We start from the raw sequence: 13,451 nt of genomic DNA, 5'->3' as shown, positions 1-13,451 counted from the left end.
TGTGTTGGGTCTTCATTGCTGTGCGCGGGCTTTCTCTAGTTGTGGCGAGCAGGGGCTACTCATTGTGGTATGCAGGCTTCTCATTGCGGTGGCTTCTCTTGTTGCGGAGTACAGGCTCTAGGCACGTGGGCTTCAGTAGTTGCAGCACATGGCCTCAGTAGTTGTGGTGCACGGGCTTAGTTGCTCCGCAGCACGTGGGATCTTCTTGGAGCAAGGATCGAACCCGTTTCCCCTGCACTGGCAGGCGGATTCTTAACCACTGGACCACCAAGGAAGTCCCTTTACTTTCATTTAGGTGGGATTTTGGAAGGGAGTAAATACAGTGATCAATCCTATGTATTTTTTATTGTGAAAAAATATACATAAAATTTACTGTTTTTAATTATACAGTTCAGTGGCATTAAGTACATGCACATTGTTGTGCAGTCATCACCATCCATCTCCAGAACATTGTTCATCTCCCTAAACTGCAACTCTGTACCCATTAAATAACAACCCCTTAGTTCCTACTCTACCCAGCCCCTGGCAACCACCATTCTATTTCCTGTCTCTATGGATTTGACCGCTCTAAGGACCTCATAAGTAGAATCACACAGTAATCCTCTGCACTTAACTAAAAGTCCCTGGGAGACGATTCAGATGATTGTTCCAAAAAGCTAAATCTGCTTTGGGCCTGAGAATGTTTTCAGTGTTGGAGACAGGGCTACCCTTGTGCAGAAGAGAAACACAGCTTCTGGAGAAAACATATCTTATTTGGAGAAGGCATGAAGGGTGTGGGATCAGCTCCTTCCTGGCCTCTGGCACTGGGTTTGAGCCACTTTAGAGGGGTGAATACCAGAACCCACTGAACGATTTTCTGAGAGACTCAGCAGGACTCTGGGTACCAGCAGAGCTTCTCAGGGCCTGTGTGACAATGTGTGGTTTGGGGCTGAGACAAGGCCATTCCACTCACCTTTGCTTGGAACTTAGGACCCATCTGGTGCTCCAAGGATTAGACATTGTTGAGCGTGGTACTTTTGTGTCTTATTTTCTACCAGGTTATTGCTGGTATACAAACAAGCTATTGGTTTTTGTTGACTTATTGACCTCCCTCATTAGTTCCAGTAGCTTTTCAGTTAATTTCCTTGTGTTCTCTAGGTGTACAATCATATCAGCAAATAATTAGGCATCATCCTTCCCAATATTTACACATCATTTCATACGATAACATGTTGACAGTAATGAAGGTTCACTTAAAGGTAATGGGAGTGACAGGCCTAAAGAGCTGTGGGAAAGCTGGTTTCAAAAACAGGCCAAAGGCCAAGTGAACGGGTAAGGTTTTATGGTACATGCTTATATGTGACATGATGATGTCCTGGACTAGAAGTGGCTGAGTAAGACCAAAGGGAGCTCCTCAGATATTAATCACTACAATTGATGATGTGGATTGACTAGCAAAATATCAATACAATGTTAAGTTTTCAAAACGGTAGTTTCTGACAGTGATGAAAAATACTGCATAAATATAACGGGAAGGAAAACAAAATGCACAAGTGGGAAGTGGGAGCCTTGCCTAAAATTCTGATCTGAGAGAGGTTAAGCAATATACCTTTAGTGTTAAAAATTCAGTTTTTCGGGTTGCTTAAGGTGGACACTGGCATGGAAGGCTCTTTGGTAGAAGATGTAGTTAATGGGCCTTTTAAAAGATTTTCTTTAAAAAAGGCTTAGGATATTCTAGAGGAGAGAATATTCTAGAATCAGATTGTTTGGTGTAATAAAATATAAATACAGTTCAAACTTATCTTTATAAAACTGTACATAAGATTTTGCCTACATCCCAGTTCCAGCTTTTGTTCGTTACCTGCTAGCCTCTCCAGCTCTCTCTGTTCTTCAGAGACAAGCAACCACCTCTGTCTGCCCGAGTCATTGTGCTTTTTGCTGTTTCCCCAGGCAGTATAGCGCCTCCTCATTTTTCAGGTGTCTGAAAGGCACCTCTGCAGAGGCCTTCCTTGAAACCAGTCTGAAGCAGCACTCCCTCCCAGTTACATGCTATCACATCATCATTTTGTCTTCCTATCTCACAGAACAAGCATAGCTCTTAACATGTTATGAAGCCATGCTCAGTAATTCAGATGTTTCCTCTGCCTAATGGCCAATCAGAATGCAAGCACCAGCAGAGCAGAGTATCTTAATCATGGCTCTGTTCCAAGAACCCAAAACCATGCCAGGCACATGGTGAACGCGCACAGGTCTTGCTGAGTGAGTGAATGAATAAGGAATTGGTTTTCTCTTGTAGCCCATGAGACAAAGGGTGGTTGGGGATCCTGACCCAGGGAGAACTGGAACAATCTTGAGAGAATAAGGTCCAGAGAAGAGTGGCAGTCCAGTTGAAAGAGAAAGTCCTCATAGCAGGCCAATGACCTTTAGGGACAGGGATACCCAAGGGGCAAAGGCAAAGGGGCAAACGAGAGTGTTAGGGTGCCTGGGGGTGAGAAAGAACCCGGCTTCTTTGAAGACCTATAAGGAGGCCTGCTAGGACCATAGTGTGAAAAGGGGAAATGTCAAGAGTAGAGGCGTAAGAGGTCAGCTGGACCCGAATTACCTATAAAATTAAACAATGAGCATTGGCGATGCAGACACAAAATGGATGAAAGGATCCAGAAACACGCAAATCTTCAGGATAAGGACAACCCAAAGTTTGCCTATCCTTTATAAAAGTTTTAGCTAACCATAAAATGGGCATTCAAATCAACTTGTACGTTTCATAGGGCCCACAGGTGATGTTGATGACATCAGAGTCATTTGGTGGCATCCAAATTCAATGGATTGGTCCATCTGAGGACTAAGCTATGAAGTTATGCTAAAAAGATGCATGTGATCAATTTGAAATTTTTGTTTCAAAATTCGTGCCCAACCCTAAGTAAAGCTAAAATGGATATACAACGCTCATTATAAAACCTGAGGGTTCTATAACCCTCAATCAGTCCAGGTGGATTCCAATTGTTAGTCTGGTGTCCGGAGTTAGATAAAATGAGGAAAAATGGCACGCTTAAAACTGTCACTAATGTGCTCTGCTTGGCTCTCAGGGTTAAAAAAGCAACTGAGCCAACATTTTAAAATCAGATTTCAAATAAAAATACAGACTTCTTAGCCTCTCTTAGAAAAGATCAGAGGATCCAGTAACAATGGGCCTTCCGGCAGCACTTGCTGTAGCTGGAATGGAGAATCAGTGGCTTCCCCTGACCTGCTTCATTCATCACCACAGCCATAAAAAAATGCTTCTCAAATTCACTCTGCATGTGAATCCCCTGGGGATCTTGTTAAAAATGCAGGTTCTGATCCAGTAGGTGGGAGTGTGGCCTGAAACTCTGCATTTCTCAGAAGCTCTGAGGGTGTAGATGCTCCAACCATACTTTGAATGCAAAGCTATAAATTAACAATAAACACAAATAAAAACAGAAGTAAAAAAGCAAACATTATCTTTATTTAATAATCTTTGATATTTAAAATACAACTCATCGAACATCCACATTAACAACAGTATCCTCAGTGTTCAACAGTGCTTTGGAAGCCCGGCTTTTCTAAGGACCAGACAGGAAGGCCTGTGTGTGTATTAACGGCAAAACAACTCAGACAGAGGAGCACACACAGAAGGGCTGCAGAGTTGGGTCCTGAGAAATGGCACTGCCACAGTGCACTTGTGTCATGGCCAAAAGAATGCTTTTTACTTCAGATGTTTTTTGGTAGCTGAATTTCAAAGTTTATTTGTACAGAACAGTGATTTTTAAAAAGTTATTCCTAGTAGTCCAGTGTTGTAGAAATTAGATAATCACATTCAAATGTATGTTTTCCTCTTTAAAAAAAATTCCTGAAAACATTCACCTTTGAAATATGAAGGAGCCAAGTGAAGTGCTTCCTAAATGAATCAGGCACTTCCACATATATTTCACTAATGCTTCCCATTCCTAGTCTATGAATCCATAGTCTTAAAATATTTATTGATACACTATTATAATTAAACATGCCAGTTGCTATAAATTTAGAAGTGGTTACTAGCATTAATTCTTAAAATGCCAGACCATTTTGCAAAAAAATTAAAATAGCAGAGGTTTTCTTCAAATTAAAAAACAAAAAGATAAAAATTCAAGAATTAACCAACCATGTCAATAATCTTCTCATTCATGAGAGCAAAATGGAACAAAAATATTTTATGTATAAGACTTTAAAAAACAAGTTGGTTCATCTCTTTAGCAAAAGATGACGGTTATAAATGGACCAGAAATGAAGCAAAGTTTTTATTTTGAAAATATGAAAAATTACTTAGATTGCTGGAATGATTAATCAATCTGAGTTTTCTTAATTAAGGTCACATCTGTAACATCTCCATGCTTGTTAGGGTCCAGCTACAACAAACAATTTACTTTGAAAGTAGTGGCCATAGACCTCTCCAATTGCAGATAAAGTTTTTAATAGAAAGTCATCAATATTAATAATTGAATCCTCTTAAGAATTTAAAACATCAAGATTTAGTTTTCATTCTAGGCTATTTCAATTATTATCATTATATTTTGCTTATGCACTGAGAATCAATCTTTTTTGAATTTGCACAGGTCCAATGGGCCAATTTTAAGACATTTAGTAAATCTTGGCACTAACTTGATACTATTTAAAAATAGTATCAAACATGCAGACATTAAAAATGTGACTTAAGCTCTTACTGGCATAAAATTTACTTTATTTGACTTAATATTAAATGAAACAATGTAGACTATGGGTAGTTTTGCCTATAATGATCCTCAACTAGTTGAGTTTTTCCTCGTTAACTTTGGCATGAATAAAGTCTTAATTAAGAAAAATTAAGTTTTAAAGAAAAAAAGCACCTCCTTAAATATTCTGCAAATTGTAAACTATTTGGCCAAGATCTTAGAGCTGATATACAGTTTACCTGCAGCAACCTTTTCAAACAATTTTTCTTTTTTTTTTTTTTTTTTTTTTGTGGTACGTGGGCCTCTCACTGTTGCAGCCTCTCCCGTTGCGGAGCACAGGCTCTGGACGCGCAGGCTCAGTGGCCATGGCTCAGGGGCCTAGCCGCTCCGCGGCATGTGGGATCTTCCCGGACCGGGGCACAAACCCGTGTCCCCAGCATCGGCAGGCGGACTCTCAACCACTGTGCCACCAGGGAAGCCCCCTCAAACAATTTACATTACTGAAATATTCGTATGTTAATTACTATAAAAATGTACATTGATGGTTTAGATCAGATGTTAACTTCTCTGAATTTTTAAAACATAAATAACTACTTATTAAATCTATGACATCTATAAGTATGAAAGTGTTATTTCCAAAGATTGTTTAAACTTTACTTATAATACTAGCATTGTCATGGTACGTATTTTATCCCGGTAATACAAATTATACATTAGAAAAATGATACCAATAGTTTAAATATTAAACATTAAGGTGTTCCCAATTGGTAAAACAGAATGGAAATCTTTATATAAATAAAGTTCTTAGGACAGTGAATTGCATTGTTCCTGACTTGCAGGTGGTTTAAAGTAAACAGCACTTCCTGATGTGTGAACTATAGCTTTGTGTAAATTTAAAATTTTCTTACTGTGGTTATGAGCACTGGCATCTTTTCATACTGGCCAACTGATTAAGAAATGGAATCTAAATGTTCAGTTAAATATATGCCAATCCACACAAGATGGCAGTTCACTAGTGATTCTGAATCTGCCTGCCAAATATAACAATTTCACAACTAAATAAACACATTCAAATATATCCAGTGTGTGCTCGGCCCTGCTTTAAAAAAATCCCTAACAAACGAAGGTCAACATGCCACATTTCTTTAAGTGCTTTAACAAGGGTGTGTAATATAAGAACTAACCCTAACTCTTAAGGTTAAAACTTAAATATATATTCATTTTCTCATTTTTTATTAGGTAGCTCATCAATTCAAATATGTGAAAAGTTTAACATAATTTTTCAATGGGAAAAGATACAAGCCGAATATCCATGGAAAATATGACTGGCATCCTTGGGATAACTACAGAAATGTTCAGTCTTAAAATATTTTGGTTTGTAAATCATAGGGAGTACTAGGGAGTAGTACCAAACTCCAACATCCCTTGTAGTTCTAAAGTTCTGTAATTCTTCTAAAACATTTTCAATTGTCAAAAGAAAACTTTAGATTTTAAAAGAAAACCATCTAATTTTATGTAAGGGAAACTTCAGAAAACTTACTTGGCACAAAATAATGACTAAAAAAAATCTGTCTCTATCCAAGAAAAAGCTATTTCATAATCATAAATAAAAGGCAGTTTTTCATCTCTTTTCAGTTAGCAATAAATCCTACATCAAAAATTTTTCCCTGATAAAATGTGTGTAGCCATACACCAGGATATGGCAACATATCATACTTTAATTTTCTAAGTTGTCCGCTGAAATTTCTTCTAAAATTTTAGCTTATGAACAAGTCATCATTCAAAGGGGCTTCAAAAGGGGATGGAGAATGAAGGGGAGTAGATGACAGAATTTAAAAGGCCCATTTCAGAGAGACATGGTTAATTTTCACTGAAATCACCCCACTGCATTGACCCAGCAAGAAACTCTGCATCCCAATTAAAGAATGTTTATCAAAACTAAAGACTTTCTTATTTACAGACCCAGTAAGTACTGTGACTTCTGTAATTCTAAGCTATTTAAACATGATGCACGTGTTAAATCACAGTATAAATTTAAATGTAGTTTTGTTGGTAAGTTATTTTCATGTTCTAGATCATTATCTCTGGCAAACTATACCTACTAAAAGATGTACAGCAGAAGCAGACATCTGCACTTCATGACTCAATTGTAAACAGAACAGACAGCTCCAGTCACAAGAGGAAAAATAAAATGAAACTCCTACGAAAATTGAAGGCCAAATTTTATCTATCATACATTCATGGTGGGCACCGGATGTTGTTTTATAACAGTAGGAAACTTGCACACTATGCTTCTCCTATTTTTCTCAATTGGAAAAGAAAAGGAAATAACAAGGTGCAGGAAAGAGGGTTACAGCAAACCTATACAGTTCTGACATAACTGAGAAGACATTCACAAAGCATTTGGGAAAGGATGTGCTCACACATTAACAAAATTCTCATTTATTCTCAAATACTTGTGCAGAGCTGATTTCAGAGTTTAGGAATGCACCAGAATCATGAAATAATGATCCCATCTTAGAGGGCTTAAAAAGCAAAACCTCAAGAAACATTACCATCTTTCAAAAGAGTTGTAGAAAGTAATGAAAACCACGTAGCAGAGAAACTGTGATCAGAGAAAATAACATGAGAAAACACCCAAGTGCACAATACATAGTCAGAGGGTAAACAGCTTATCCTTCTGGAACTGTTACTATAATCAACACAGAGGAGACACTGTCCTAAAAGGTTAATTTGGTTAAAGAGAAATAAGAGCAACTTTTAGATGATGAAAGTCAGCCAAATTCCCTATGCAGAAGGGAGGAAAAGAAGATAAAATGTGGGGGAAAAGTTCTGTGGCAATAGCTGGTTATAATTAGTTGGTCTGCAAAAAGAGCCAAGAAAAATGCCCTAATTTTAAACATGTTAGATATTGCACACTCAAAAAAGAAAAAAGAACAGTTAGAAAACTATTTTAAATTTCTTTAATTGCTGAATGCCTCTTTGGCTAGTGTTTGGAGGATCGTTATTTAGTCCTACAACGGATGTATTTTTCACCCTCTCAACTTTTTGTTTGCAAACCACCTAAGTCTTATTTCCTCTGTTGAAAATTGTTCTCTTTGACACATTACCAAAATGGACCCTATGCTGTAAACACACAGGACAATATTGGAAAGACTGAATATCTAAATGATTTGTGAAAGGTATTATTTTTTTCCTTCCGTTTTGAAATTACTTCTAACAGTTTCTAAAGACATGGTCACAGCTGCCTGAAGCATGTCTTCTTCACTCATAGCATCACCTGTTGGGGATAAAACACATATTTCTTAGAAATTTCTAGAAAATTTCCAAAGTCATCAAAAGGTAAGCTCTTAGAAACTGTTTGACTACTATAGTTTCCTTTGTTGATTTTAAAAGTTTACATACAATAAAATCCACTTTTATAATTCTGTAGGTTTTGACAAATACATAGAGTGGTATAACCATTATCATCACCCAGCTACAGAACCGTCCCACTGACCAAAAATATTCCCTCGCCCTGCCCCTTTGTAGTCAATCCCCAAGCCCTAAGTCTAGGCAACCACTGATCAGTTCTCTGCCCTACAGTTCTGCCTTTTCCTGCATGTCAACACAAATGGAATCATCAATATGTATGTAGCCTTTCAGCATGGCATCTTTCACTTAAAAGCATTCAGCTAAGGGGAAGAAATTTTAACTTTGTGTCTATCGATGATGAATTAGTTTAAAAAAGTTTGTTCTGAGAAATAATTATTTACTCACAGGAAGGTGCAAAGATAGTTCAGAGAGGTCCTGTGTACACTCTGGCTAAATTTCACCTAATAATTAAATCTTACATAACTACAGCTCAAACCTAAATCTGAATATTGGGACTTCGTTATACATGTAGATTCGTGTAACCACCGCCACCACAATCAAGACAGAGAACTGTACGGCACCATCAAGATCTCCCTCCTGCCATCCCTTTTTAGTCACACCCACTTCTCTTCCCCTCAACCTTCCCTAACTGCAGGCAGCCACTAATTTGCTTTCCATCTCTATAAATGTCGTTTTTAGAATGTTACACACATAGAATCATACAGTATAAGATCTTTTGAGATTTTTTTTTGCACTCAGCATAATGCCCTTGAGATGCATCCAAGCTGTTGCATGTGTCCACAGTTGGTTTCTTTTTAATCCCGAGTGGTATCCATGGTATGGAGGTACCGCAGCGTGTTTAACCATTCACCTACTGTAGGACGTTTGTTTTTTTCCAGTTTTTGATCATGACAAATAAAGCTGCTATGAACATTCATGTACAGGTTTTTGCATGGATGGAAGTTTTCATTTCTCTGGTATTAAATGGGAATATAACTGCTGGTTGCATGGTCAATGTATGTTCAGTTTTTATAGAAATTACCAAATTATTTTCCAGAGTGGCTATACCAGTTCAAATGAAAGTTAGAAGTCTTACCTCCCTTTACTTTCCCCTGTTTATAACTGCCTTAAGTACTTCCTATATTTTACGCTAAAAACCAAATCAATGTTACAATTCTTCCTTCAGTTATCAAATGTAATTTAGAAAACTGAAAAGGAAATTCTGTTGTGCTTACCCATATTTTTATTCTTTCTACTGTTCTTTTTTCCTTCTTGATGTTTCAAAATTACTTTTTAACAGTTCTGTTTAGAGAACTTCCTTTAGCCATTATTTTCCCCTTCATTCCTGAAGAAAATTTCATGAATTCTGGGTTGAGACTTCTCTTCTTTCAGCACTTGAAAAATGTCTGTCACTTCCTTCTGACCTCCACGATTTCAGATGAGAAATCTGATGTCACGCAACTTGCTGTAGGCAAGCTGTTTCTAGCTGATTTTAAGATTTTTTTTTTCGTCTTCAGTTTTCAGAAGTTAGACTACGATGTGTTTTGGCATGGATTTCTTTGGGTTTATTCTGTTTGAGGTTCACTCAGCTTTTAGAATCTGTAGGTTGGTACCTTTTGCCAAATTTGGGGAATTTTCAGCTATTATTTCTTTAAATACTCTTTCAGCTATACCCTCTTTCTCATCTCCTTCTGGAACTCTCATGGCACAAATGTTAGATCTTCCCCACAGGTCTCAGGCTCTGTTAATTTTTTCCAGTCTAATTCTCTTTGTTGCTCAGAATGGGTAATATCTACTGTTCTGTCGAGTTCACACTGATTCTTTTCTCTGTCCTTCCAGAGGAAGGTCTGTTGGGTGTTGGGTCTGTCCACTGAGTTTCAAAATTTCAGTTATTGTTATTTTTCAGTTCTAAAATTTCTATTTGGTTCTTCTTTATATCTTCTATCTCTTTCCTAAGGCTATTTTTTTCATTTGTTTCAAGCATGTTCATTACTGCTCACTGGAGCATTTTATGATGGCTGCTAATTTAAAATCCCTGCCAGATAATTCTAACATCAGTGTCATTTTGGTGATGGTGTCTACTGATTGTCTTTTCTCATTCAAGTTGAAATTTTCTAGGCTCTTGATATGACAAGTGATTTTTAAGTGAATCCTGGATATTTGGGGTATTATCTTATAAGAATGTGAATCTTATTTTTTTAATAAATAAATAAATTTATTTATTTTTGCCTGCGTTGGGTCTTCATTGCTGCACGCAGGCTTTCTCTAGTTGTGGCGAGCGAGGGCTACTCTTTGTTGTGGTGCATATGGGCTTCTCATCGTGGTGGCTCCTCTTATGGTGGAGCATGGGCTCTAGGCGCATGGGCTTCAGTAGTTGTGGCACACAGACTCGGCAGTTGTGGCTCGCGGGCTCTAGAGCGCAGGCTCCGTAGTTGTGGCGCACGGGCTTAGTTGCTCTGCGGCATGTGGGATCTTCCCGGACCAGGGCTTGAACCCGTGTCCCCTGCATTGGCAGGCGGATTCTTAACCACTGCGCCTCTAGGCAAGTCCCGTGAATCTTATTTAAATCTCCTCTTTCAGCAGGCCTCCTCTGACATGAGCACCAGTGGCAGAAAAGGGGTGGTGCCCCGCTGCTTCCAGATAGGGAGAGGGTGTGTGTGACCACTACTGTTGAACATCCGTGGGAGTTCCAGCTTCCCACTGATACCTGCCTGATTGGGAGGGGTTGGAATGCCTCGTTACTGCTTCTCACTGGCACTGTGGGGGTGGTCTCCTCATTACTGCCTCAAATCAGTGATGGCCTGATTCTCCACTACACCTCTTCTAACATCACCCAGGCGACAAGCCAGAAGGATGCCTCTTTATTGCTGGGTGGAAGTCCAGGCTCCCTAAGACCACTGACACCATGGGAAAGGGGGCATCATTGTCTCCTGGAGGAAAAGAAAATCCCAGCTCTCCACTTGGCTTTTTCTGACACCACTCTGGCCCAGAGAGGCGGGAGATGTGCCTCATTACGTTACTTGGCCTTTGTCAATGGGGTAGGGTGGCAGTAGGACCAGTTTATTTACCTAGTCCAGGCTGGCTGGACTAGGGTGTTTATTATCTAAAAGTTTTTGTCTTGCCAAGTAGTCCCTTTTGGCTCCATAGAGCAGGCTTTTCTTGGGGCAAAAAGAAAATCCAGAATACTGACCACTATGTCTTCCTCTAGTCCTGAGCTTCTCAGCCAGTCTGTCTTCTACCTTTCAGATTCTTCTTATATTTGTTTTATACAAATGTCTGGGGTTGTTAGCTATACTTAGCAGAATGATTAGGAAAAAGTACCCATTCATTCCTTTTTACTGCTAATAGTATTCCACTGTTTGGATGTAGCACAGTTTCTGTGGCATGTACCAGCTGAAGGACAACATGTAAGCAGTTTCCAGTTTGGGGCTATTACGAACAAAGCTGCTGTAAGGACTTATGTACAAGATTTTGTGTGAACCTAAATTTTCTTTTCTCTTGGTTATATACCTAGGAGTGCGACTACTGGATCACATGGTTAAGTGTACGTTTAAGTTTTTAAGAAAATACTAAACCGTTTTCCAAAATTGCTGTACCATTTTACGTTCCTACTAACAGTGTATGAGTCCCAGTTGCTCTGATTCTTGCCGCATTTGGTATTGTTAATTTAATTTTTTATTAAGCCATTCTTGTAGTTGTGTAATGGTGTCTCATTGTGGGTTTAATTTGCATTTCCCTAATGACTAGTGATGTTGAACATGTTTTCATGTGCTATTTGTCATCCATATATTTGGTGAAGTGTCTGTTCAAATCCTTCACTCATCTTTTTGAATTGTTTTCTTATTTTAGTTTTGAGAGTTCTTTACATATTCTACTTAAAAGTTCTTTGTCATGTACAGTTTCCTTCTCACTCGATTTCTACCAATAATTGGCCAAACTTTAAGACCTATTATTAAACCAAGGCCTGAGGAGTAACTCTAGATTTCTTTGTTGTAATCTGGACTACACTCAGGTGTTTTCAGTTTTCCCAGTGGTAAAATGAACTTATTTTCCACCTACTAATATTCATTATCTCTGAGAAACTTTTGGAGAATGTACGAATTACTGTGAAGTTGCAAGTGATGTTTACAATTTTAAAGCAAAACATTGCTTAAGTGCTTCAAGGGCACTTAAGGATACACACTAAGGAGTTAGCCTACTCCCTAAGCCAAGAAGGTTTGGTACATTACCAATTCCTTCAAGAGTTTCAATATAATGAAAGCGAGGAGAAAAAAAAGCCTATAAAGCCAAAAATCACATGGAGTCTGGGTGTCAAACAGAGCGTGCAGGTAACAAATGGGATATGCAATCAGAGAGCCGTACCTAGATCACTGTCAAGTGCTCCTGAACTTGTGTTCGGCTTTTCACATGGATGTCCTGGGGGATCTTGCTGCTGCTGCTGCTGCTGCCTGAAACATTCAAGAGTGAATGTGTATTTAAAAAACAAAACCTAAGAATAAATATGCCACGAGAAAAAATATTCACGTGGAAAATAAACGGTTCCACACAACAGAAGAGTCACTGGCATGAACACCACAAAAGAAGGCAAGAGCAAGCAGTCTGATAGAAAACAAACTTATGGTTACCAAAGGGGAAGGGGGGGGAATAAATTAGGAGTTAGGGATTCATAGATACACACTACTATATATAAAATACATAAACAAGATCCTACTGGATAGCACAGGGAACTATATTCAATATCTTGTAATAACCTCTAATGGAAAATAATCTGAAAAAGAATATATATATCTAAAACTCAATCACTTTGCTCTATATTTGAAATTAATACAACATTATAAATCAACTATACTTCAATTTAAAAAAAAGAGCAATCAGTCTCATATAAATTACTGAAAAGCATCACAGTTCTGATCCTAGAAAACTTAGAAAATTCGAATTAATGGGTAGGTATTTTCACCACAAAAATAATACATTGTACAAAAGGAGTCACTGGTAGCTATTTCGGGGTTTTTTTGTTTTTTTTCCGGTACGCGGGCCTCTCACCGCTGCAGCCTCTCCCGTTGCGGAGCACAGGCTCCGGACGTGCAGGCTCAGCAGCCATGGCTCACGGGCCCAGCCGCTCCGCGGCATGTGGGATCTTCCCGGACCGGGGCACGAACCCGTGTCCCCTGCATCGGCAGGCAGACTCTCAACCACCGCGCCACCAGGGAAGCCCTGTTGCTTATATTTAAAACACAGGATTAAGAGGGACCCCGGTCCGGGTCTGTGGTATTCAGAGCTGGAGAAGGCATTAATAACACTGACATATACCTGTAGGCTACTTCACAGTTTACAGAACAGTTTTACACACTGCCTCATCTGATGCACATAACATGTGAGTTAAGGTTTTACAATGACATAGCTGACACAGCA

General features: G+C 38.8%; 1 protein-coding gene across 8 annotated transcripts in view; it reads right to left on the bottom strand.

Annotated features, from left to right (window-relative positions):
- Positions 1-3,441: 3,441 nt before the first annotated feature.
- ATXN3 (ataxin 3) overlaps positions 3,442-13,451 on the bottom strand; it is a 33,064-nt gene continuing 23,054 nt past the window's right edge. For 7 of the 8 annotated variants that reach the window (XM_060168198.1, XM_060168724.1, XM_060168383.1 and 4 more), the window contains 2 exons: positions 12,402-12,487; positions 3,442-7,965 (listed from right to left, as the gene is read on the bottom strand). In XM_060168198.1, the coding sequence (XP_060024181.1) occupies positions 7,871-7,965; positions 12,402-12,487 (181 nt within the window). In that variant the 3' untranslated portion in view covers positions 3,442-7,870. The remainder of the gene's footprint in view (positions 7,966-12,401; positions 12,488-13,451) is intronic. The other variant, XR_009543928.1, reaches the window with a different exon arrangement.

The sequence above is a fragment of the Lagenorhynchus albirostris genome, chromosome 1, assembly GCF_949774975.1.
Source record: "Lagenorhynchus albirostris chromosome 1, mLagAlb1.1, whole genome shotgun sequence".
NCBI lineage: Eukaryota > Metazoa > Chordata > Mammalia > Artiodactyla > Delphinidae > Lagenorhynchus > Lagenorhynchus albirostris.
Note: the sequence above shows the minus strand (reverse complement) of the source record. Positions and strands in the feature narration are given on the sequence as shown.